Raw genomic sequence first — 21,108 nt, forward strand, 5'->3', positions numbered from 1 at the left:
TATGTGTGTTTTGTCAAGCAACGTGGGAAATCAAATGACTCGTCAAATGAAAATGGAAGTAGCAACACAAGTGGTGTGGGGGTGTGTTTGATTTTTGTGTATGAACATCACATGACTAATTAATTCGCATGTTTTCTCTCAAGAGGATGTAATATATATAATATAACTAACTGCAAGGATCAAAACTATTTTGTGTTTTATATATATATATACACATATACTTTACTAATATCAAAATTTGCTCATTTATAATATTACAGGGATATTTTTTTTCATATAAGAACATAAATCTGCACATATATGCATAAAAATATGGGCCTAGGCCTTTATTTTCTTTCAGGCCCGTAAAGGTGGGTAGAAGGCTCATTGGGCTTATTCCAGTATTCGATGATCTTCGGCCCAAACAACCCATTCACTGACCCACCACGCTTCCCAATAAAAAACAAACGGATAAACAAAGCCACCCCCCCCCCCTCCTCGTTCCATCCGGTTCTCTCCAGTGTATACTAAAATCGCTAGAAATTTTAAGTATCAGGCTATCCTCTGCCTGATATATAAAACCAGAATTTCCCCGGAGAAATTTGCTGGAAAGACGGAAGAAATTGAAGTTAGTGAGGTATGGAGTTTGAGGTGAGAGTGGTAGGGGGACTTGAAAGCTGCTTTGTTTCTCTTCCTCTTTCACTCATCCAAACGCTTCAGTCTGGTTACCTTCCCCCAATTCTCGCAATCGAGCTCTACTCAGGCACACGCCTCTGGCACGTGGCTTGGTGCGGCTCCGCGTCCTCCTCGCCATCTTCGATTGAGGTACAGTACTGCAACGACTGTTTATTCGTGTTTCTTTGGTTGATTTTTAGTTGGAAAATGATATTTTTTTACTGCCCCGGGTGAATTTGTAGATTGCTCGACAGTATGCGGATTGCATTGGATTGTGTGATCGTACTGTTGTTAGAGTGCGTGTGGTTAGTAACTTGCCCAAGGCTACACTCGTGACGGTTGAACCGCTTACGGAGGATGATTGGGAGATTCTGGAGCTTAATTCTGAGCTTGCTGAAAATGCTATTTTGGAGCAGGTGATATGCTTGATATTGTGGTTGTCGAGCTTCTGTTTGTGTGTGAGATCTTTTGTATATTGGAATTAATGTAAGTGCAGCACTTGGGGATGGGTTGATATAGTGGTCCAGAAGTTGGTAATTGCTTTAGTGTTTTATGCGTGTTTTTGAGTGGTTGGCGTGAATGGAATTCTGTGAATGCAGCAGTTATGAAGAGTTCAAGATGGTGATTGAGAAGTTAGGAATTGAGTTAGGATGTAATTATGTTATTTTAAGATCAGGTTTCCGGTTAAAAATATAGGTGTTTGAGCGCTTATGACTTACCTTGTACTGCATGCAGGTTGGAATTGTCCATGAACAGATGAAATTTCCATTATGGTTGCATGGACAAACAGTTGTCATGTTTCATGTCATTTCAACCTTTCCCCAGAAACCAGTAGGTAACTATGAACTTTTTATTTCAAAATCCTTTATGTCATATTCCTACCAGTTTTCCTATTTAGTCGAGTAATACTGTTTTATTCCCCCCCCCCCCCGAATTTTTTTCCCCCCCCCCCCCAGCTTAACAAAAGTATTTGTGTTTATATCATCATTGTGAAGCCATGTGATTTTATCCTCTTGCTTCGGACAACAATCATGGTGAACTTAACTTATGTTCAGCGTAAAGTAATTTTCTCCATTTGTTAAGTAGTTTGATTCTTTGATGTTTATGTAAACTATTTCTAAATTGATCATTAATTCACTGAGCACACTTGCTTTAATTTCTGATGCTTCATTGCTGGTGGGCAACTCTCTGTTCATGCGAATTTCATGAAAGTTATTTGACTTATAAGACTGTTTCCAGTTCAACTTGTGCCCGGAACTGAAGTTGCAGTAGCTCCAAAGAGACGTAAAAATTCTTCCATGCAATCTCAAGAGGAGAGTCATAGAATTTCAAAAGCGCAGCTGCGTGTTCAAGATTCAGACAGTAGATTCATTTATAAATGTGAGGAGAATGGCATTAAAATGGATGTGATGTTCACTTCTGGTGCTTTCGTCCATCCAGAAACAGCTAAAAAGTATTCACTTAATTCTCTTCAATTCGTGGTAATATCTCCGCGATTACCATCAAATGAAAGCAAGAAAAGGCTGCATTCTAGAAGCAAGGCACGTGAAAAGGATGCCAACAATGGTAATCTTACTGATAAGCAGGATTGCCATCAACTTGTTGTTCGCCTATTATTGTCTGAATCAGTGACAAAAGGACACATAATGCTGTCTCAGTCTCTTCGCCTCTATTTGGGAGCGGAACTACACTCTTGTAAGTTAATTCTTTGGAGAGGAATGATGTTGTACTAACTAATTTGAGCTATTATTGTCTTTGTCCTTTTTTTGTTACATTGTTTCCACAACTCCTAATTCTTGTTATTTTTGCTATGTTTATTCTCTATTCATCAATTCATGTTATGATTGTGACATTTATTTCCTTCTTGTTTCAGGGGTACACATAAAAATGTGCAACATTAGCGTGAAGAAAGACATTCCTCTAGTTTCAATTTCACCTTACCATTTCAAGATGTTTCAAAAGAATGAGGTTATTGAGAATAGCAATCTAGAAAACGGAAACAACCTCGAGAACCATACAAGAAAAGATGAGCTTCAAAGAATCAGCTCGAATGCTGAAATGGGTATTAGAGATTGGTCTGTGCACGAGAAGATTGTTGCAGCTCTTTCTTCTGGATCTTTGAATGATGTGGCTGAAGAGACAATGACTACGACTGGGGAACCACATAAGTTTGGTTATAAAAATGGTTTATCATCTCTTTTATGTGCGTGGTTCTGGGCTCAGCTTGATACTGTTGTTTCAAACTCAGAAGAGGATGTAAGTTCATTGGTTATAGGAAGCAAAACACTGCTTCATTTAAAAGTAAAAAATCATGGATTTCCTAGAAATGGCAAGCTACAAACATCCAGTAACAGATTTCCCAAAAAGGGAAACCAAGACGAAGAACCATCAGTTGATGTCCTTTATGTTTTGTCACTTTCGGAGGATTCTCAGCATGATAAAGACATTAATGCATATGAACTTGCATTTGACAAAACCAGCAGCGCCAACTATACTTTGAGAAGTTTAGATGTGTTGCTTGGAAAGCTGCAACTGGGTGATATATTATTCTCTCATGTAGCTGGTGAGTCACCTCGTGACAATGTTGTTGCTGCTGCATTTTCTTCGTTGGATTGGATGGGTGCAGCTCCACTTGATGTAAATTACAGTAGGTATTTTCTTACCTAGTTCTTTTTAGTTTGATGACTGATCATTATGATTTTCTTCTTTACCTCAGAAAGGCTGACTATGCGTCAAAGTAGCATTTCCTGATGTAGTCTTATTGTATCGAACTAGTAAGGTTAAAGCCCTTTTGGCGCTAAAAGGTACTGTATCTTTGATGGTGATTAAAACTCTATGGAATAAAAAAACGTCATTTATGTCAATTCTCAGGTGCACAGATTAGGCATAAGTGCTTTGCCATTGATGATACATGGTTGCCTCTGCTATTGTTGGGCATTGGATGCAACACTAAGCTTAACTCCAGTATTGCCCTAAAATCTAATGTATGAGAAGCTCGATCTTCGTGATTCTCTAGAAATCTATCCTTAGGTTTTATGAGGCATCCATACCTATCAGTTTGTCCATGCCATAGATAGCAGTAAACTTCCCCTAGTTGTGGTTAATTTATGCACACCACACCCATCATATCCTGATCTCCTCTATTATAACCTTTTTACAATCTCAACATACGAGATCAGTTTGCTCTCACTTCTTCACCATCTTGGTGATAATTCTTTTCCAACTGCTCAATCCCTACTAATGGCCAAGGCCTGGATGGTGAAGAGTGACAAGGAATAAGTGACTAGATCATTACAGTTGGCCTTTGGTTACATCCTTCCAATTTCTGATGTAATTATCAGCGCTATAACAGTCTAGTGTTTATGTATCTGATGAACTTTTTGTTTTTTATATGACTTGGTGATTGATATGTTGACCATTGATCTGCAGGGTTGACAACTTTATTATCCCCTAGCAGCTATGATCTTCCTTTGCCTGGGCACATTTTAATATGTGGACCTCCAGTAAGTCCCACTGAAAGTAGCTCATTAATTTGCTGTGATGCAATGATTGATATGGAATGAGATACTCCAGCAATCTAATAGTTTACCTTCATGTCTCCTCTTATGGAAGGGTCAGCAGAGATTTCTTTTATAAGAAAAAACGAAAAATTATTTTTTACGTTGATGTTGTTGCGTTGGAGATGGAAAGGTTCAATACTTCTAATTTATGTGATTGAAACACTAATGGGGTACTTAGCATTCGGTTGGGTGGAAGAAAACTAAGGTATATTGGACAGATTTGTGGATGTGATCACCAATTATATACTGTTATTTAGTTTTGAACGTTCCTGAAAAAAATACTGTTGCTATGGCCACAACCAAAAGGTATAAGAGAAAACATCAGTCTTAAGTTTGGTCCTAAGTAAAATGCTCACTGAATCTACTACTAGAGGATTATTCCTGTGAATCTGAATGTCTCTGATTAATGTTCTTTTCTTCCATGAGCTCTGAAAACTTTAACTGGCCAGTAAATCTAGAAGAGTTAGAAAATGTACACTAAGGGAGAGCTTGTTCTGAAGGGTACGAAATTAATTCAAATTCTTCCTGAATCTGTTTTATTTATCAGTTCATGCATTCATTCATGTAAACATCCAAGTTCTACACATGAATCTGAAGGATTGATGAAACATGACCATACATCCTTAACATGATTGTAAGTACGACGTGCTTTTTATTAGTTATGAAGAAATATAATGCTCATGTCTAAATTATCCTGTGAAGCAGGATATCATTATCTACTGTCCATCTTTGTTGTTCAGGGTTCTGGTAAAACATTATTGGCCAAAGTCTCTGCAAAATATCTTGAAGGATGTAAAGAAATTTTGGCACACATGTAAGACATTATCCTTTTTGGCCTTCCAGATTGTTCTTGTAGTTCTGTAGCAATAGTACTATGCTTGAAACCTAACAATTTTTTGCTTGCTTTCTTACAACTTCCTTATTATCTCACTTTAATTTTCACATAAATTTGAGTGGACACTTAACCTAAATATTTGTTTAAATGTGGGATCCCTTTTGCAGGGTTTTCGTATCTTGTTCTAGACTCACTTTGGAGAAGCCTCCAACTATCCGCCAAGCACTTTCCAACTACATCTCTGAAGCATTGGATCATGCACCCTCTGTTATTGTCTTGGATGATCTAGATAGCCTAATTGCACCTTCCTCAGATTTGGAGGGATCCCAACCTTCATCGTCTTCTGCAGCACTCATTGAGTTTCTTGCTGATATATTAGATGAATATGAGGCAAGACTTCTATGTTCTCCTATCTTTTTCTGTCTGAATCTGATGGCTGTTCATGATCTTTCTGAAGCTTTATGTACTTTTTTGCTCCTTGGCAATTCCCTCTGCCAACAAATATTTAATGTTGTATCTTGCTATAGCTTTATGGATCATACTTTTCCCCAATCTCTTTGGAGTAAAGCAATTCCTATTGATGGACATGTACATGAGACAGGGACTAGAGGTGACAAATATTACAAATTGGACAATCCGTATTTTTGTTTAAAATGATGATTTTTCTTTTTCATTTTCTGATGCCTACAGGAAAAACGAAGGAGCCTGTGTGGAATTTGCCCCATAGCATTCATTGCTACAGCACAATCCCTGACTAGTTTTCCACAGAGCTTAAGCTCTTCTGGTTAGTCATTCTACATTTAATAAACATGTTACGTCTCATTGTTCTGGATAACATGAACTTTCACCTTGATTGAATTCAGGAAGATTCGACTTTCATGTCAATCTGCCAATACCTGCTGCTACTGAACGTTCTGCCATGTTGAAACATGAGATCCAGAAACGATCCTTGCAGTGTTCTGATGATCTGTTGTCAGATATAGCATCTCAATGTGATGGATATGATGCTTATGATCTGGTATTTGATTGATCCTAACTTAAAGAACATCTTACTGGAATATGAGTAGAGTTCAACTGATTAGCTACGCAATTTGGAATTGACAACTAACTGCGCCCAAGATTACTTATATGTAATCCATCCACTTCAGGAAATACTGGTTGACAGATCTGTGCATGCGGCCATTGGTCGCACATTATCTGCTGATTTGGGCTCCGGAGAAAATGAGAAACCTACTTTAGTCAGGGATGACTTTCTGCAGGCAATGCAAAATTTCCTTCCAGTGGCCATGCGGGACATCACTAAACCTGCTACTGAAGGTGGTCGCTCTGGTTGGGAAGATGTTGGAGGTCTTAATGACATTCAAAATGCTATTAAAGAGGTAAATCTTCTACACAAGTGGCGTGGAGAGAGTGAGTAGTTCAGGCTCTGAGTGTTTCCCTGATGTACAATGATGCTTAAAGAAATGTATTTTTCTGTATTTGTTTGCTGCTTAATATAAAATTATTCAGATAACTTCTATCTTGTTTTCTTTCTCTGTGATTTTTATCTAACATGTAGAAAGCTTATGAAAGATTCACTGGATCAGTGATATTGAACACTGATACGTTGGACTAGAAACAAACCAAAAATTCACATTCTTTTATCAACTTGAATGCATCTTATTTCATTAATTAGTTCAATGTCAAATTTTATGTGTAGGTTCAGAGTTGAACGTTGATTTTGAAAATCTAACACAAATCGAGGAGAAGCTGAGCATTTTGACAGTTAAAAATGAAAGTATGGGTGGATAAATTTGTGTTTGGAGACAATGTGAACTTCTGAACTGCTGTAATAGTCAGAATGTTGTCCTCTTATTATCTGTTGTGCTGCAGAAATCAAACTTATCTGTTGCCACATTTGTTTCTAATATGCTTTCATCATGCAAATTCTATTCTCGTTATCCGTTAAAATTTGGCTTACTCGATGAATTGATTTTTCACGTGTTTTAAAATCTGGCCTTTGAGCTAGTTTTTGGACATTCTGAATCTAAGTTCTGCAGAGTAGCTAAGATTGTCCATTATATGAAGAAAGTAAGTTTATGTTTGTACATAGCACTTTTGGAAATTGAATGTCTGTGAACATGTCATGTTTTGTGGTAGATGATTGAGCTACCTTCAAAATTTCCAAATATCTTCGCTCAAGCTCCATTGAGGATGCGGTCCAATGTTCTCTTATATGGCCCCCCTGGTTGTGGAAAAACTCATATTGTTGGTGCTGCTGCTGCTGCCTGTTCACTACGATTCATCTCAGTGAAAGGACCCGAGTTGCTTAACAAATATATTGGTGCTTCTGAACAAGCTGTAAGTGACAGCTACCTTCTATACTTACCATTTCCTGCTTCTCGGGATCATTTATGTTTCTTTATTTTCTTCTGATTGACATGAACTTTTCTTCATAAGAAGAGAATAAAATCATCACTGTTTGAGTAGTGACTTAAAATTGGTGATGCAATGCAGTTTTAAATTCTTGGGCGCCAAGTTAATCTGGTTTCCATGTAACATTAATATAATAGTTCTCATCAGATTAACAATAAATGGATGGCATGCAAAGCTTAACCATAAACCATCTACTTGCAAATTTTCCGATGAATATGAAAATCTTGAATTAGTTGGTGGTGGGATAAACCCTGCCACTTACTGATATAATCTCTAGCACTGTCTACAATGAATTTAATCGGCTATAGATTACTATATCTGAGCAAACTAAAACACAAAAAGGGTGCTTGGTTATAGACTTTTATGTTTATGTGCATTTAAATATATATTGCAATATAAAATTGTAAAATCCATTTTCACTCTTGATGTCAAAGCTGGGGAGGGAGTTGTAATAAACAGTGAAATAATTAGGAAACATCTATGAGCAAGTTTTATCTCTTTGGTTTCACGAAGAATGTTGAATATCACCAAGATGAGTATATAAGCTGAAAGGAAGAAAGATCTCTTTCGGTAACTCATCACTCGGAGACAAGTAATATGCTTGGTATTATCGTAGTTGGATAAACTTCCATAACATTTAGACATTGTGTTTTCTTCTTACAAATAGCGGAGACACATGATAATCCATGTCAGAATCATTTATTTTGTGGCAACCAACTGATGTGAATGAGCCTCTGCAGGTTCGGGATATCTTCTCAAAGGCGGCTGCAGCAGCGCCATGCCTTCTATTTTTTGATGAATTTGATTCTATTGCTCCAAAGAGAGGGCATGATAATACTGGAGTGACTGATAGAGTTGTCAATCAAGTTAGTTCCTTTCCCTCCAGTAGTACCCCAAATTTTCTTTCATACTATTCTTTTTCTCGGTATTTCTTTACTCTTTATTATTAACACCTTATCATGTACATTTGCCAGTTTCTGACAGAATTGGATGGTGTTGAAGTCTTGACTGGTGTATTTGTTTTTGCTGCTACAAGGTAGGTTCTGCTCTCCATTAAGTGGCTTTATATATATTAATTTTATGAACTTTGCTGCAGAGACTCTGTACTTCCATGCAGAAAGGAAAAATCAATATATTAGCTTTCTTGCATATGTGGTTCAACGAGTTCAATTGGCATACAAATATTCACATAAATATTATATCTCTTAGAGTTCTCTCTCCTTTTTTTCTTTCTTTTTTTTCCCCCCGGCTTTGCAACACGTTGCCCTTTGAAAATCAAATAGTCGGCCGGATTTGCTTGATGCTGCACTCTTACGGCCTGGTAGGCTGGACCGACTATTATTTTGCGATTTCCCATCACAGCAGGAGAGGTTGGATATTCTTAAGGTCCTTTCAAGAAAGGTAACTACCTGCATCTGGAATATGCTAAACTTTTTCTTCCCTAGTTTTGTGTTTATTTCATCTGGTTGGAAGATATACTTAGATTTCATCTTGGGATGTGACTGTACCTTGGCTCATGTTTCATTTTATCTTGGTTTATTGCATTGTTTCATTGTTAAATTATGAATTGATATATGAAGCAATGTAAAAGTCATTCTAATCCTCCTTTTGAAGATGAATGAACTTCTTTTTGTTTGTTTCTTTCTCAGTCGTTTCTTCCATTCTGAGAACAAGTAAAATGAAGTTAAAAAAAAAGGGAAAAGCATGGTTGAGATGGTGCTGAGTAATTTTATTCTCCAGATAATTATGATGGCCCTTTGCAATGGGTAATCATGACTTGGAAATGATTTTTTAACTTGACATCTCTGCGCGAACTATAATTTCATCAAGCCTTGTGTCTTCAATTGCTAGCATTGCGAATTTCAGGTCATTGTTTGTTTTATTTTCTTAAGGAATGCAAGACGTCTTATTGAGTAGTGAGTGATTGAGTGGAAATCTAAGTCTGCAACTCTGGAGCAGTAATCTGCAAGATACTAGGTGTATTTTCTTTCTTAATCTTCTTTATATGGGCGCAGTGCTTGCTAGGTGATATATAATCAGTGAAGAAAAATATTTGCCAATTATTCTTACATTTCATGATTACTGATTTGACTGTTTCCATGCAGTTACCAATGGCCAGTGATGTTGACTTGGAACACGTATCCCACATGACTAAAGGCTTTAGTGGAGCGGACCTTCAAGCACTTCTTTCCGACACACAACTTGAAGCAGTTCACGAGCTTTTGGACAGGGAAGATGGCGGTGAAACTGGAAAGATGCCTGTGATCACGGGTGCTCTTCTGGAGTCCATCGCATCCAAGGCTAAACCATCAGTTTCAGAAGCTGAGAAGCGAAGGTTGTATGACATTTACAGCCAGTTTCTCGATTCAAAGCGGTCTGTCACTGCACAGGTCTCTCTCTCTCTCTCTCTCTCTCTCTCTCTCTCTCTGTATATATATATATATAGATAGATAGATAGATAGATAAATATAATGTGTGTGTGTGTGTTGGGGGGGTGGGGGCCACGGTGTGCACACACGTGTGCATACGGGCATTACTGATTGTATCATGGCAACTTGCTTGATCTTCTATGTACATGTGTTAACCTGCAGTCAAGAGATGCAAAAGGCAAAAGAGCAACGCTAGCTTAATCACCTAGAACACAGGGGAAAGCCCAAAGCGCCACTCCGAGCCACACCTGGCAGAGAATTTCTTATATTCGTTCATTTTAGATATTCTCATTATGTAATATAATATATCACATAATGCCCGCTGGCCAGAAGCTTTGCGGTTGTTGTATTATGAATTTGACTAGGACAAAATTGTTGGTTTATCATGATGGTTCCGGACACCAGTAGATTGTGTCGACAGGCTTATGAGTGATGTGCTTCCAAGAATCTCACCATCTCTACAGTCTGAAAAGTGGCAAGCGAACAAATATGCCCCTTGCCTAATGTGCCAGATGTATCGAGAAACTCTAGTTTAGACTGGTTATTCAAGCAAACCACATTCATATAGATGTTTGAACGTTAAAGAAAACGATCAATAAAATATAAATATGCTGACACGTACTATTTGATTGATTAAATTTGATGAAATCAGCCCAAAGTAGAATTTGCAGCCGCTGTGTTTGATGCCTTTGCACTGACTTTAGCTTCAATGGGAAGCCAGCTTTTGTTGGAGAATCAAGTGTGAGGAAGGGATGTTCCAAGGAATATGCCAAGCAGGAGTTTTTTCTCATGTAGAAAGAAACATCTTAATATTTATATCAATATCCTCATGTGTACATCACTTACTAATTAGTCATTTATAATGCAGACAAGGCATGTGAAGTAGAGGTGCACGATTCTTCCTTTTTTCTGTAATGCACAAAATAATATATGGGGGATTCACTTCGTTACATATTTTTGGCATTGAGGTGTTTGTGCTTAGTCATATTCACATTCCTTGTTTTTCTAAAACCCAAACTGTTGGTTACTATTATTTGTTTGTACATAAATCAATCCAACCAAAACTAAAATCACAGATTTGTTTTAGTACTGGTAAAAGGAGTTGTTTGATAGAGTATTGGAATCTGTCATAAAAACTTTTTAAAAAGTAATTTAATAAAAACTAAATTGATTATCACCACTAATCATCTACATGTCATCAAATTTTTCGGGATGTTTCCAAATTAAAACACACTATCCCCAAACTACGCAGGACTTCATTTATTTTTTATTTTTTAGGTATTTAATAAATTTCATTTTTTCTTTTTTTTTCCCTCAATTTTCTCACATTTTTTAATTAATGCACTCAATCTTTTTTTTCCTAATATTTTTGTATAATTAATTATATTTTTTTATTTATAATAAATATATATTTCTTTAAAAAGACATTTTGAATTTAAAATTGATTATACATACACATGAACATACAATAATGAATCACAATATACTCATTATCGTAATTATAAATGTCTTTTTTGAATTTAAAAAATTACATATACCTCTTCTAATTATCAATCGTATAACAAATACCATCGTAACAACTCATTATTTATTAAATAATTGTTAATTTTAGGAGATATTTATAATTTTTTTTAATAATAGGATATATTTACAATTTTGACATTTCTAAAAAAAAATCTGATACAATTTATTTAATAATTAATTTAAAAAATGTAAAATTAATTGTGGAGACGCAGATGAAGGGAGCAAAGTGTGGTGAAAGGGAGGAACATTGAGAAGGTGGTGAGCTTCTTTCCTTGGGTTGCCATAATCTCTATCATTAACCAATCTCTCTCTCTCTCTCTGCATTGGTATAAGTATAAGAAGACCACTCTCTCTCAATCCAAAACTACTCTCTTTCGATCTCTCTCTTTGTAAACGTATGCATATATTCTTCATTTATTTCGTAGCTGTTCATTTTTAATCTCGCCTTATCCTCGTTGGGATCGTCACTCCAAACTCACGCCATGGCAAGTTCTACCGTCGGATCAACCGGCGACGCTCTCTCCAAGCTCCAGATCGATGATTTGGCCTCCGCCGCTCCCAATCTCCGCAAAAATCTCGCCCTCCTCTCTCCTCAACAGGTTGGATTTTTTTTTCTTGTGGAAATCATTTGAGTGAGTGTGTGGGTACAGTTGAATTGATGATTTATTGTGTGTTTTGTGTGTAGGTGGAGTTGGCGAAGATGCTGCTGGAGATGAATCAGAGCCATCTGTTCCAGCATTGGCCCGAGCCGGGTGTTGAGGACGATGAGAAGCGTGCATTTTTCGATCAGGTGGTTTTCCGGAAGTTCTTAGTTTCTTTCTTTATTTAAGAAGATTGTTAAGATGCATCTTGTTCTGGTGTGAGAGTAGATGTGTGTTAATGCGTGAGTTTATGTATGTGTTGATTTGTGTCGAGGGAGTGTTCTTATGGTTGAAATCTTGATTTAGTTCATTTTCGAGTTTCCACCAAATTTTATTTTTCAATTTTGTTTCTTTTTATTCTCCATGTATGCAGAGATCAGAATTTACAAAGTCATTTACTTTCGCGGGTTTCAGTCTTTTTATTGATTTTTGGAAGCTTCATCAAACTCAAGTGGCCTTAAATCTTATGGAGCACCATAAAACTTTAATCTTCCCAACCTGTTGAATATATAACAAATTACATTCTTCATTTTTATGGATAAATTTTCAGAGTTAAATCAAGAAATTGAAAAAAAAAAAAAATAGCTTTGAGCTCCAATACTGCAGAGACACCTAGTTTCAACTTCTGTTTGAAGTGAAATGCTTCTCCTTTTGTCTCTCTTAAAAATAGATTTCTCCAAGAGAGCTGATATTCAACTAATTTTGATTGGTAGGAGTAAACTTTTTGGCTCATGTCTTTGTCTAATGTTCTCCCAGGTTGCTCGACTTCATGCAAGTTATCCTGGGGGCCTAGCGTCATACATCAAGACTGCTCGGGAACTTTTGGCAGATTCGAAAGCTGGGAAGAACCCATATGAGGGATTTACTCCTTCGGTAAATTAGCCTCTCCATGATTCGCTAATGAGTTAACATACTCATTTCAATGTCTCTGGCATACAAGTTCTTAATTTTGTGTATCTTCTTAGTCTTGAATGGTTTTAAGTAGCGTTCTCCAAACAAACTTCCAATAGTTCCAACAAACTCTCTAGCTATGATTTTAGTCCACTTTCTCATTGGGTAAAGCAACCATATCAATCAATTCTTCTGGAGAGTAACTCAGTACCTCATTTCATATCAGTTTCTCTTTTATATCGGCATCCGAGATTTTCTCAACTGTCTCATGTTATGGCATTTTCATTGAGATGTCAGTTCATGTTCGACAGGTTCCATCTGGAGAGACTTTGACTTTTGCTGACGACAACTTTATTCGATATGAAGAAGCGGGTGTCCGCGAGGCAAGAAAGGCTGCATTTGTCCTTGTTGCTGGGGGCCTTGGAGAGCGTCTTGGCTACAATGGTATAAAGGTAAGGCACTGATTTGCCCAAATGCTATGTTGCTTTCTAGTGAAGAAATAATCAATCAGGCTCAGTAGATCTATGATTTTATGCAGAGAGTAGTCTGAATCTAATTATATCTTAATCAATATATGATGTTCTGTTGGTCAATGTCACTTTGTTGAATATAGTATATATGATGTATCATTGAGCATTGCCAGTAAATTTTTGTGCTTAAGTTCTTTGACTATCTATCCTTGCCCTTGCAGGTGGCTCTGCCTCTAGAGTCTACTACTGGAACATGTTTCTTACAACATTACATTGAATCTATTCTTGCCTTACAAGAGACCAGCTGTAGGCTAGCCCAAGGTTCGTTTATTTAGGTTCTTATTTTTGCAACTTCAAATGTCTTGAACTTTCATCAGGTCCGAGAATGTTACTCTAAGTAGCTATTTAATTAGAGAAGCAATATAGCATGTTTGCCACAATAACTTTCAGGCCAGCTGTGATTGAGGCTTGATGCTTTGCCATGATTTCAACTTGGTTGAACACTTTAGTAAATGGTGTCAGATGGAATAGGGCAAAACTTGTGATGACATTGTTCTTGGAGCTTTAAATCAGAGTATATGAATGCCAAGTTTTGTGGCATGTTTTGGATGAGTTTTAGAGTCTGTTCAATTGAAGTGGGTAGTTTTCACTTATTTGACACATGCTACTGTAGTCATTATATTGTGAAAGATTAATTGGTGAACCAATGCGAGAAAAATGCTGACATGTACTACGCAATATGGTATTTCCCAGCGGAGGTTGTCTTTCTGCCACTCATAACTTGGTTAGCTGCTTGAATTTTACCGTGAATTGTTTAACAGACAATAGAGTATAGTGTATCAAGTATCACTATGAGGGAATGCTATTGGTATTTGCCTTTGGTTCACAGATAAGAAATAGTTTCCAGTTTCTTATCCTGGGAAAATCTTTATCACCAAATCTCCTTTATAAAATAACTGAGAACAATATTATACACATCTAATAATCAATCAACTCATATTTTTTCATCCATTCCATCCTTCCACAAATGTAGGTGAAGGGCCAACAGAGATTCCTTTGGCAATAATGACATCAGATGACACTCATTCACGCACACTAGAGCTCTTGGAGAAAAATGCTTATTTTGGGATGAAACCTTCACAAGTGAAATTGCTAAAGCAGGTAATTACATGATATGTCCACGAGTTAAAGAAATCCAAATTTACGTGGATTGACTGCAATGTCTCTTTTGGCTTTTCCAGGAAAAAGTTGCTTGTTTAGATGATAATGATGCCAGGCTGGCTGTGGATCCAAATAATAAGTATAGAATCCAGGTAGCTTTTTGTGCAATTTGTTTCTTACCAGGAGAAAGTAAGAATGTTTACAAAGTAGTAAACGCCAACTCATTCAACTTGCTTTCTTCAAAAACATATACTTACTCTCCTTTTTGTCGGTCCAACTTTTCTGTAGACAAAACCTCATGGTCATGGTGACGTTCATTCACTTCTTTATTCAAGTGGCCTCCTTAAGGAATGGTATGTCCTGCACTTAGATTTCATGTCTTTCGTGCTATTGTTTTGTCATGTCACAGCCTTTTTCTCTTACTTCAAGTAAATATTATTTGATTATGATTTACCCTGGGACTTCCATTTCAGGCTTGGTGCTGGTAGGAAATGGGTTTTATTTTTCCAAGATACTAATGGTCTTCTATTCAAGGTTTAATTCGAAATGCCATTTTTGGGCACTGTTTATCTTTATTATTAAGATTAATTTTTGTGAACATTTTCATCCGTTTCCTGTTTCGACTGTCAGGCAATCCCAGCTTCACTGGGTGTCAGTGCCACCAATGGGTACCATGTTAACTCTCTTGCAGTTCCTCGGAAAGCTAAGGAAGCTATTGGAGGGATTACGAAGCTCAGTCACAAAGATGGTAGGTTATATTGTTATAAGTGCTTATACGAAGTGACCTTTTATTTCCAATGTGGAACTAATTTCATGTCTGCAGCACTTTGTATTTGGATGCTGCTAACAGTATTTATTGGGGACTGTATTTTCTACTGACCATTGGGTTGCTGAAACAAAAAATTCCGTTCAGGGAGGACAATGGTGATCAATGTGGAATACAATCAACTTGATCCTTTGTTGAGAGCTACTGGGTATCCAGACGGTGATGTCAACTGTGAAACAGGCTATTCCCCTTTCCCTGGAAACATTAACCAAGTATGTATTGTCAAAACTCATATTGCATTTGTTTCTTATATCTCTATTTGTGGAGATTTTCGAAAAGTTCTTTTGTTTTGTTCTTGTACTTTCTGTATTATGAAACTGTCTCATACAAAGGCAATTTCTCTGAGGGACTATGTTCCAAGACTTAAGCACAATTTTGTTGCATTGTTCGTCAGATGTTCAAAGTTTTTTAGTCAATATGGTGGTAGATATTGCTTCATTTGGTCATTGCTATGTTTAGCTGTCGACATTCTGTAGAAATATCTGTTTGATAAGAAGTAGTCTAGAAGCCAATGCCAACAATGAGGACCCTAATGCTTGTAAAGTTCAATCAGATCATATTAACCAAGCAACAAGTTTCAGTGTGATGGCATCAAATGCATGCATGAGATTTTATTGGTGGATAAACTGTACTCCTGGATATCGACTTTTTCAGATTTCTTGTGCAGTTGATTCTTGAAATTGGCCCTTATTTGGAGGAGCTTTCAAAGACAGGAGGTGCCATAAAGGAGTTTGTTAATCCCAAGTAAGCTATCTTTTTCTCTCAGGTTGTCTGTGTAAGATTTTTGTGCTACAACGGTGCCCCTATTTTGGTACCCCGACTAATATTCAAACCAAATAGATGCGATTTTTTTTCCAGTTAAAGTTGAATATATGTAGAAAAAGGTAAAATAACTGCAAGATTGATGAATTTTGTTATATCGTAAATGCTCTTGGATATTCACTATCTGCTTTTTGCGACCCTTGTCTAGGGGTTACTGATCCACATAGTGTAGAAATTGTTCCTGGTTGTTTCTATACTAGCGTATTAGGTGCTAACGATTTTCTCTTTGGCTTCAGATACAAAGATTCTACTAAAACAGCATTCAAATCATCTACTCGGCTTGAATGTATGATGCAGGATTATCCTAAAACTTTGCCACCTTCAGCGAGAGTTGGATTTACTGTAAGCAGAATTGCTGACTTCTATATACTAAAACGTCTTCATGTCTTTTCTTTTCTTTTACACAATCCTGAGTTTCTTATGCTGTAAGCTCTCTCTGGATTATTATCATGACACAATTATTTTCTTACCACTCAGGTGATGGATCCTTGGTTGGCGTATGCACCTGTGAAGAATAATCCTGAAGATGCAGCTAAGGTATGAGACCGTTTAACAGTTGCTTTTTATATTCAAGGCTTATATGTTTTTGGATTCATACTGGGTCTCATCATCACTTGTATTCACATTTTAAGGTACCTAAAGGTAATCCTTACCACAGTGCTACTTCAGGAGAGATGGCCATATATCGGGCGAACAGCCTTATTTTGAGAAAGGTATTTTGCTTTACTGGAACTCTACGAAAGTTTGAATAAGGCATTTGTGATCTTGTACCATGAAACAATATTGGTTAAACCTGTATTACTGCAAATTATTCTAGTTGTTGTTTTTACGAATGCGGGCCTGTAATCAGTTTTTGTGTTATCGGGTCTTAGCTATTTTTTTAAGTTATAGTCATTCTCGAATCTCTTTTGGGTTATGTTTGGATTTTGCACTTGGCAGATCGTGTAATAAAAATGCTTTGCAATTGTGGAAGTTTTAACAGCATACTTTGACTACAATATTTTTATTTGAAATTGTGCCCTCTATAGAAGACTTGTTGCAGGAGTCAATTTCTGCAGTTGTAAGATAGGCATATCTAATGGGAGATGAATACTGTTTTGGAACTGAATTAGCAATTTAGTTTCATCACTAAAATATTACAAATTTCTTATTACATCTTATGAATCACAGGAATAAAGTATTCATGTTTCAAATGCGTTGTTCAGTCATGCAGTGAATCCTGTTTGTTTTTCTTACAGGCTGGTGTTAAGGTAGATGATCCAGTTCAGGCCGTATTCAACGGTCAAGAGGTTGATGTATGGCCTCGTATTGTATGGAAACCCAAATGGGGGCTCACGTTTTCAGAAGTTAAAAGCAAAGTCAGTGGAAATTGCTCTATTACAGGAAAATCAACCATTGCCCTTAAGGGCCGAAGCATCTATCTCGAGGATCTCGCCTTGGATGGAGCTCTTATTATAGATGCTGTCGACGGTGCAGAGGTACGCCGAAAATTTCATTCACTCCCAAAATGTCCCGACCTAAATATCATGATGGCTTTAAATACTATGCATGTGATTTTGTCTAAATCCCCATTAATGTTTTTCTTTTTCTGATAAGATGTGGGAACATAGGTCCTCGACATGTTTAAATTGTTGTGTGTTGGTCTGGCTGTTTCATAATAATGATTTGGAGGAACTGGATCTGATCATTGACATTCTGTCAACAGGTTAAAGTGGGAGGTTCTGTGCAGAACGCAGGATGGATCATCGAAAGTGTTGATTTTAAAGATACTTCAGTGCCTGAAGAAGTGAGGATCCGGGGTTTCAGAATAAACAAAGTCGAGCAATTAGAAAGAGCATTCAAAGAGCCTGGAAAATACTCATTGAAGCCTTGATTCTGAGTCAACAGCTCTTCCCCAAAAGATTTCATATTTCCATCCGGATTTTGTAAGTTGAAAAATGTTGAACCTGATGACACCATAAAATAAAATCCTAATTGTTTTGGATAATTCATCCAAAGGGTTGTAACTCATTTGGGTGCAGAAAGTAGTACCGGATACATACTATATTCTTATGAATTGAAGTGTTAATTTGTCTTGCTCGTAGCTCTATCATGTACCAGTTCTAGTGGTTGGTTGATATGAAATTATTTTCATTGACCGTCGTGTGGTTATAAATAAATAATGAATTAGTGAGCGTTGATCAAGCTATGTGGTCTACCTAATCAGAATGTTCTCTTTTTCAGGATAAAAGCCATTATTGACCTCTGTAATTGGGATGTAACTTCAACATGTGAGTCCTGTAGACTTTGCAGCTTGGGAAAAGAGAAAGAGAATATTCTAGTGTAAGAAACAAGAGTAATGTGAAGGCGTGCAGCCCACTTCGGATTATCTTCAATGCTTAAAACCTCATTCTTCTTTGTTTTCAGTTAAAATGCCGCAATCTGTTTTAAATACAACATAATTAATATGCAGACATACCAATAAAGTCTTCTTTCTAAACACATTTCTTGTATTATTTCCATTTTCCAGTGTACCTACCCAACCTATGAGACGAAAACCCTTTCCCTCCTTGGGTTGGCTCAAATTCTATTGCATCTTCAGTTTCAATAAACATATACACCTCACGCGCGCTTATAAAATATTTCTTGAGGACGTAATTTCTATACATTTGATGGCTCCCTCCCAGACTCTTGTTAACAAACAGAAAAGTCGTGAATCTCATCATCTCCCAATAGACCAATAAAAGGAATAATATGAATAGTTGTTTTTTCCTTTTCCATACGTTTCAAAGAAAGATCAAAAACAAGCCACATGAATCATGGTATATACCTCACAATATCTGTCCCTTTCCAAACTTCTCTTCTTCGAAATTTCCCCTCAAAATATACGTTATATTTCTACTTAGTGGCTCCCCACAGTCGCATCTTTGGACCGTTAAACAACACGCCATATGCAAAGAATTCTCTCAACCCTCCACCACCCCTATATATATTCAACAACTATCCTTACCGTTGTACTAATGTATTTTACTCTTTTTCTTTCCCATATAGTTAGTTAGCCTTTTTTCTTCTTTTCTTTTTTCAATCATATACATATATATGTCTCCAATCAGCCCCGATGATCTGCACAGGATTTTCAAGAACCTGGACAAGAACAACAAAGGCCTTGTGAGCACTCAGGAGCTCCACCATCTTCTTGAGAAAATCGGAATACACACAACCTTGGAGGAGCTCGAAAATTTCGTGGGCCGAACAAGTCTTGATTACATAGACTTCTTGTTCTTCTACGATGCAATGGTTAAGGCCAGGATGCAAGAACAAGAAGCCGACGATGTCCACTCTTCCCATGATCACCATGACAACGACCTTTTCAAGGCTTTCAAAGTCTTCGATTTGAATGGCGATGGCTACATTTCTTGCGAGGAGCTGCAGAGCGTGTTGTCGAGATTAGGACTGTGGGACAAGAGGAGTGGCCAAGATTGTAAAGACATGATCCGTGTCTATGATGAGAACTCCGATGGGGTGCTCGATTTTCACGAGTTTAAAAACATGATGTCTGTTCCTCCCACTTCTGATCATTCGGAGACATAAATGATTGATTGATATATATTTTATTCACCACGACATTTAGGATCAATATACATGACTATATACATATAGAGAGAGATGTATATCAAGATTGGCCAGCATTTTTGGCAGTGTGCTATTTTCTTCTGTTGGTTTTCGTTTCTTGGTTCATTTTCTCATGTAAATTTGCTTTCTGACAATCAATATATGTTGCTGGTTAATGCTGGATTCATCATGTTCTTACCATTTCTGTTTCAAGTTTCAACTACTACACATAAACAGAAAAAACACTGATTTGTAGTTTGGTTTTTGACAACGTACGTAAACAACTGGAAAGAGCTGGCGGCCCAAAAAAGAACTCCGTTGAATATAACTGATAATAATATAAAATTATTGGAAAAAATGCAAGCAACCCGTGATATCGCAAATGAAAAAAAATAAATAGCAATTTACCTCCCTATATTTTTTAAACACGATAAGTTATCTTCCTATATTTTTTAAAATGAAGCAATTTACCTTCTTATACTATATTACTATATTACTATATTTTTTTCTATTCATCCAAAAATTATTCACCACCCAGAAAATATTCTATATTATTTCAGTAGATTTTAATTACTCAGTCAACCTTTCATTAATCTGTTAATTAATACATAATTACTCAGTCAGCCTTTCATTAACTTGTTATACTTTCTCCTATTAATTATGCTTTTAATTTTCCATTCATTGCAAATGGCATTATGTGGTAGGCTACGCTTCCAAATAACCCCTCAAGCAATCTTTTATTACAAAATAATCGTATTTTCTTTCATATATACACACAACACACGTCATAGTTTTTAATATTCTCATCAACTTTTCAATATTCTTTAAAAGACAATTTTGATCTCTTTTGAATGATGTAATGGTTTGATGATTTCTAGTGCAGGCATCATTGTACGATTAATTTCGTGCTCGATCACTCATATTAAATGATGTGTATTGTGATTGGCTGATTATCAGTGACAGGTGGAAGTCGTTGGAGGCAACTAAGGTCCTCTTCTAAATCCAAGTAAACTAATTTTGTTTGGTCAATGGGGCTTACCAGTCATTGCAACTTGGTTAGATATTAGACAAAGTTGTATACCTGTCTCATCAACTACCATATCCATATACTTTACATTAATATTATAGCTAATTTCTTCAGACTAATTTATGTGATGATTTCATGCTATCATTTGTATCATAAAATAAAAAATAAAAGATTAAATGTATTTTTGATTCCGTAGTTTATGATATTTGACGTTTCGTCTTTTAATTTTTTATAATAGCATGTTGGTCCTATATTTTCTTAT

The 21,108-nt window shown here is 36.6% G+C and overlaps 3 protein-coding genes across 5 annotated transcripts; all 3 read left to right on the forward strand.

Annotated features, from left to right (window-relative positions):
- LOC105180087 (peroxisome biogenesis protein 1) lies at positions 486 to 10,510 on the forward strand. 2 transcript variants are annotated; one of them, XM_011103740.2, is made up of 17 exons: positions 486 to 804; positions 897 to 1,070; positions 1,390 to 1,489; positions 1,894 to 2,349; positions 2,528 to 3,301; positions 4,084 to 4,157; positions 4,955 to 5,028; positions 5,217 to 5,439; positions 5,740 to 5,833; positions 5,913 to 6,067; positions 6,198 to 6,428; positions 7,189 to 7,389; positions 8,205 to 8,330; positions 8,439 to 8,500; positions 8,748 to 8,865; positions 9,570 to 9,854; positions 10,056 to 10,510. In XM_011103740.2, exons 1-17 carry the CDS (start codon positions 619 to 621, stop codon positions 10,092 to 10,094), a joined length of 3,372 nt encoding a protein of 1,123 aa, XP_011102042.1. In that variant the 5' UTR covers positions 486 to 618; the 3' UTR covers positions 10,095 to 10,510. The 2 variants fall into 2 exon arrangements, with proteins under 2 accessions (XP_011102042.1, XP_011102051.1); XM_011103749.2 differs by lacking the exon at positions 486 to 804 and having other exon boundaries at positions 929 to 1,070; positions 1,390 to 1,485.
- LOC105180105 (UDP-sugar pyrophosphorylase) lies at positions 11,646 to 18,683 on the forward strand. Of its 2 annotated transcripts, XR_849479.2 has the most exons (18): positions 11,900 to 12,016; positions 12,103 to 12,207; positions 12,815 to 12,931; positions 13,261 to 13,401; positions 13,641 to 13,740; positions 14,453 to 14,580; positions 14,661 to 14,732; positions 14,869 to 14,933; positions 15,054 to 15,114; positions 15,211 to 15,328; positions 15,494 to 15,618; positions 16,074 to 16,150; positions 16,465 to 16,570; positions 16,706 to 16,765; positions 16,861 to 16,941; positions 17,467 to 17,706; positions 17,934 to 18,153; positions 18,452 to 18,683. XR_849479.2 is itself a non-coding variant. In XM_011103755.2 (17 exons), the coding sequence occupies exons 1-17, from the start codon at positions 11,900 to 11,902 to the stop codon at positions 18,099 to 18,101; spliced, it is 1,881 nt and encodes a 626-aa protein (XP_011102057.1). In that variant the 5' UTR covers positions 11,646 to 11,899; the 3' UTR covers positions 18,102 to 18,365. The 2 variants fall into 2 exon arrangements, 1 of the variants encoding a protein (XP_011102057.1); XM_011103755.2 differs by lacking the exon at positions 18,452 to 18,683 and having other exon boundaries at positions 11,646 to 12,016; positions 17,934 to 18,365.
- On the forward strand, positions 19,170 to 20,009 carry LOC105180110 (probable calcium-binding protein CML44). Its single transcript, XM_011103763.2, has one exon. The coding sequence runs from the start codon at positions 19,307 to 19,309 to the stop codon at positions 19,796 to 19,798; it is 492 nt and encodes a 163-aa protein (XP_011102065.1). The 5' UTR covers positions 19,170 to 19,306; the 3' UTR covers positions 19,799 to 20,009.

The sequence above is a fragment of the Sesamum indicum genome, linkage group LG2, assembly GCF_000512975.1.
Source record: "Sesamum indicum cultivar Zhongzhi No. 13 linkage group LG2, S_indicum_v1.0, whole genome shotgun sequence".
In the NCBI taxonomy this organism is placed as follows: domain Eukaryota; kingdom Viridiplantae; phylum Streptophyta; class Magnoliopsida; order Lamiales; family Pedaliaceae; genus Sesamum; species Sesamum indicum.

Bases quoted from the DNA above. Each gene is read 5' to 3' on its own strand.
- LOC105180105 (XM_011103755.2), top strand. From the start codon at position 11,900: ATGGCAAGTTCTACCGTCGGATCAACCGGCGACGCTCTCTCCAAGCTC. The intron at 14,581-14,660 runs GTAATTACATGA...TGGCTTTTCCAG, and splicing joins AAGTGAAATTGCTAAAGCAG to GAAAAAGTTGCTTGTTTAGA. The intron at 15,115-15,210 runs GTTTAATTCGAA...TTCGACTGTCAG, and splicing joins CTAATGGTCTTCTATTCAAG to GCAATCCCAGCTTCACTGGG.
- LOC105180087 (XM_011103740.2), top strand. From the start codon at position 619: ATGGAGTTTGAGGTGAGAGTGGTAGGGGGACTTGAAAGCTGCTTTGTT. The intron at 1,071-1,389 runs GTGATATGCTTG...TACTGCATGCAG, and splicing joins AAAATGCTATTTTGGAGCAG to GTTGGAATTGTCCATGAACA. The intron at 5,440-5,739 runs GCAAGACTTCTA...TGATGCCTACAG, and splicing joins ATATATTAGATGAATATGAG to GAAAAACGAAGGAGCCTGTG.
- LOC105180110 (XM_011103763.2), top strand. From the start codon at position 19,307: ATGTCTCCAATCAGCCCCGATGATCTGCACAGGATTTTCAAGAACCTG.